Raw genomic sequence first — 3702 nt, 5'->3', positions numbered from 1 at the left:
GGAGTGGAACTCAGTTCAGTCTAATTGAACCCACCCAGTGTGAACAATGTGCTGTTTGACAGAGCTAATTGAACCCACCCAGTGTGAACAATGTGCTGTTTGACAGAGCTAATTGAACCCACCCGGTGTGAACAATGTGCTGTTTGACAGAGCTAATTGAACCCACCCGGTGTGAACAATGTGCTGTTTGACAGAGCTAATTGAACCCACCCAGTGTGAACAATGTGCTGTTTGACAGAGCTAATTGAACCCACCCAGTGTGAACAATGTGCTGTTTGACAGAGCTAATTGAACCCACCCAGTGTGAACAATGTGCTGTTTGACAGAGCTAATTGAACCCACCCGGTGTGAACAATGTGCTGTTTGACAGAGCTAATTGAACCCACCCGGTGTGAACAATGTGCTGTTTGACAGAGCTAATTGAACCCACCCAGTGTGAACAATGTGCTGTTTGACAGAGCTAATTGAACCCACCCAGTGTGAACAATGTGCTGTTTGACAGAGCTAATTGAACCCACCCAGTGTGAACAATGTGCTGTTTGACAGAGCTAATTGAACCCACCCAGTGTGAACAATGTGCTGTTTGACAGAGCTAATTGAACCCACCCAGTGTGAACAATGTGCTGTTTGACAGAGCTAATTGAACCCACCCAGTGTGAACAATGTGCTGTTCGCTGTTTTAAACCTGTTGGTTGGAGTTTTTATATAGGTCAAGTGGCATATATATATATTTTTTTTTAATTGATTTGTTTTCAACAGGTGAACGAGTCGAAAACCATCCTCAAGCTCTGCGACTTTGGTTCAGCGTCGCACGTGGCAGAGAATGACATCACTCCCTACCTGGTTAGCCGGTTCTACAGGGCGCCGGAGATTAGTGAGACTCCTCTCTTCTTGTCTTTTCCTACTCTTCTCTTTTGTGTTCTTCTCCTCCTGTTCTTTTGTTTTTTCTTATCCTGTCACGAGCCTTGACCCGGAGAGCTACTAGGTTCAGGCTTTTCTCCAGCCCAGTTATATTAAACTGATCACCTGCTCATCAAGTCCTTGATTGGTTGAATTAGTGCAGCAGCTCTCCGCGACCAGTTGGAGAACACTGCTGTAGGTCTTAACTAGAAGGAAAATATTCAACTGTCGTGTTTAGTACTCGCCAAACGGAATGAAAAACTGTGTAAAATAGGGGCCATCCCCATTATAAAACATTTTGAATCTTTTGAAAACGGTGTGCCCTTATGAACACAACGCTCATCAAACATACTAATTTTCCATAGTTTGACCCAAGTCTCCTAAAGCCTTTATCTGTCCTTGCAGTCATCGGGAAGCTTTACGACCACGCCATTGACATGTGGTCCGTTGGCTGCACTCTGTATGAGCTGTACACGGGCAAGATCCTTTTCCCGGGGAAAACCAACAACCACATGATTAAGCTTTCGCCATGGACCTCAAGGGCAAGATGCCCAACAAGGTCAGACCAAAATCCACCAATCACAGAAACTCTCCCTTCACCCTGCTACGGGACATTGTACAGCAGAAAAACCATTTATTCAGAAGTGTTATTGAAATTCCAAACTTTTTTAAAATCTGAAGAATCTAAATTCTGAGTTTCTGGTTTGTTCCTGAATGGAATCATTTGAAATGGAATTGACCCCTAACTATTTTCTTTCTATCCTGCACAGATGATCAGGAAAGGCGTGTTCAAGGACCAGCACTTTGACCAGAACCTCAACTTCCTGTACACCGAAGTAGACAGAGTTACTGAAAGGGTAGGAGGTTGTTGTTTTCTCTCATATTGTCTCAGTGGGAATGTTAATGGAGGATAGTAAGCTAAGCCATGTGTCTATTTTTAAGGACCCTACTTTTCTGAGGATGACTCGAAAACCTTGTGATCTGCAAAAAGTCAAACGAACCCCAAATGATGTGATGTATCGGTATATGTCCATCTCATCTCTATGGTGTCATTGCTCTTGCCTTCTGCCCTTACTCCTTTTCCACCCCACCCCCTCTTTCTCCCTCTCTTTTTCTCCCTCTTTCTCTCCCCTCTTTTCATTCTCCATTTCCTCCTATTCCAACCCCCCTTCCATATCTCTGCTAATTTCCTCTCTACCATCTTTGTTTTCTTCACTCATTTCTTCTTTTAAAACTGTTTTTGTTTTCCTCTCTTTCTCTCCTTTTAAAACCGTTTTGTTTTCCTCTCTGGGTCTTTTTCGAACTCTGATCTCTTGCTCCGCCCCATCCAACTCCACGCCACTTATCTGTTCTGCTTCTCATCCCAACTCTTTCTCTCTCTCACTCTACCTCCTGCCCTCCCTCCATCGCTCTCCCCTCCCCCACTTGTTCTTCTTCTGTCCCACCCATTCACAGGAGAAGGTGACAGTGATGAGCACCATCAACCCCACCAAGGAGCTGCTGGCTGACATGGTGGGCTGCCAGCGTCTGCCCGAGGACCAACGCAAAAGGTGGCCCAGCTCAAGGACCTGCTGGACCAGACACTTATGCTGGACCCGGCCAAGAGGATCAGCATCAACCAGGCCCTGCAGCACCCCTACATCCAGGAGAAGATCTTCTGACCACTTCGTACTGTATCCACTCAGTCATGCATTGATTGCTGCAACCAGTACTGAGTCCTTAGTTTGACTATGGTTGGACCCCCATCCCATCTGGCACTGCTGATGGAGAGGAAGTAGTATTATCTATCTTCCCCTGTTTGACACACACACACACACACACACTCCCGTTTTTCATCGATCTTCTGGATTGTGTAAATAACCGTAGTAGGGCTCCAAGCAGAATGCCTGCTGCATAGCATATGTTCAGTTTCAGCCTACCTGCAAGTCAGATAGTTCTGTCTCATTATAAGCCCTGGACAGTAAGCCACTCGAGTTGGACTTTCATCCAATCAGATCTTCCGTTTTTTGATTGGCCCCTTGCAGGTGACTGAAGGTGGATGATATTTTTTGCTGTAAAAAAAAACAATGTGAATTCTGATTGGGTTAAGTAAAATGTAAATTCTGATTATTGGGGAGGGTTAGTCAAATGTGAATTCTGATTGGGTTAGTCAAATGTGAATTCTGATTGGGTTAGTCAAATGTGAATTCTGATTGGGTTAGTCAAATGTGAATTCTGATTGGGTTAGTCAAATGTGAATTCTGATTGGGTTAGTCAAATGTGAATTCAGATTGTTGGGAAGGGTTTTTGAGTTAACGGTCATTCATGAGTTGCCAAGGCAATGACAAGCAGGGAGGGTAACCCAGTACCCTTACCCTTTTGAGTGGGATGTTTGTACAGTGGGTTGACTAAACTCCTGCAACCTTGTCAGCTCCTTTGACTTACTGTTACCTGTGATGTGGTGCAGGGCCAGCATAAATGATGTCTATATCCGCGTCTCCCCCAGGTATTGAAAGCCCCCATCCACCCTGTCCCCACATCCTGGTGTCTGTGCAGGCCCTGGTCCGCATGCCCGTTCTGCTGCTGCCTGTAGGTCTGTCAGTGCCGAAACCCAAACGGTTGGGGGTCCTTGGGTTCTACTTGAGCACACCTGCAGGGATGGCCCCTCATGTTTAAAGCAGGTTGTATACCACTTACAGTACATTGAAGGTAAGCTATCTCCCCCTCCTAAAAAACTAAACTCATCAACTCCAACTGGTTATTACCTCATGTTTTATTTTATTTTTATATTACACATGGTTTTAGCCAGATGTCCCTGTAGAC

The 3702-nt window shown here is 45.2% G+C and overlaps 1 protein-coding gene across 1 annotated transcript; it reads left to right on the top strand.

The window, feature by feature from the left end:
• The first annotated feature begins 1430 nt into the window (after positions 1 to 1430).
• Positions 1431 to 3483, top strand: LOC135530049 (serine/threonine-protein kinase PRP4 homolog). The gene is made up of 3 exons (XM_064958440.1): positions 1431 to 1459; positions 1671 to 1757; positions 2356 to 3483. The coding sequence occupies exons 1-3, from the start codon at positions 1448 to 1450 to the stop codon at positions 2626 to 2628; spliced, it is 372 nt and encodes a 123-aa protein (XP_064814512.1). The 5' UTR covers positions 1431 to 1447; the 3' UTR covers positions 2629 to 3483.
• Positions 3484 to 3702: the final 219 nt, after the last annotated feature.

This window comes from Oncorhynchus masou, unplaced genomic scaffold (assembly GCF_036934945.1).
Source record: "Oncorhynchus masou masou isolate Uvic2021 unplaced genomic scaffold, UVic_Omas_1.1 unplaced_scaffold_12426, whole genome shotgun sequence".
Classification (NCBI taxonomy): domain Eukaryota; kingdom Metazoa; phylum Chordata; class Actinopteri; order Salmoniformes; family Salmonidae; genus Oncorhynchus; species Oncorhynchus masou.
The sequence above is the reverse complement of the archived record's forward strand: the minus strand, read 5'-3'. Positions and strand labels throughout refer to the sequence as shown.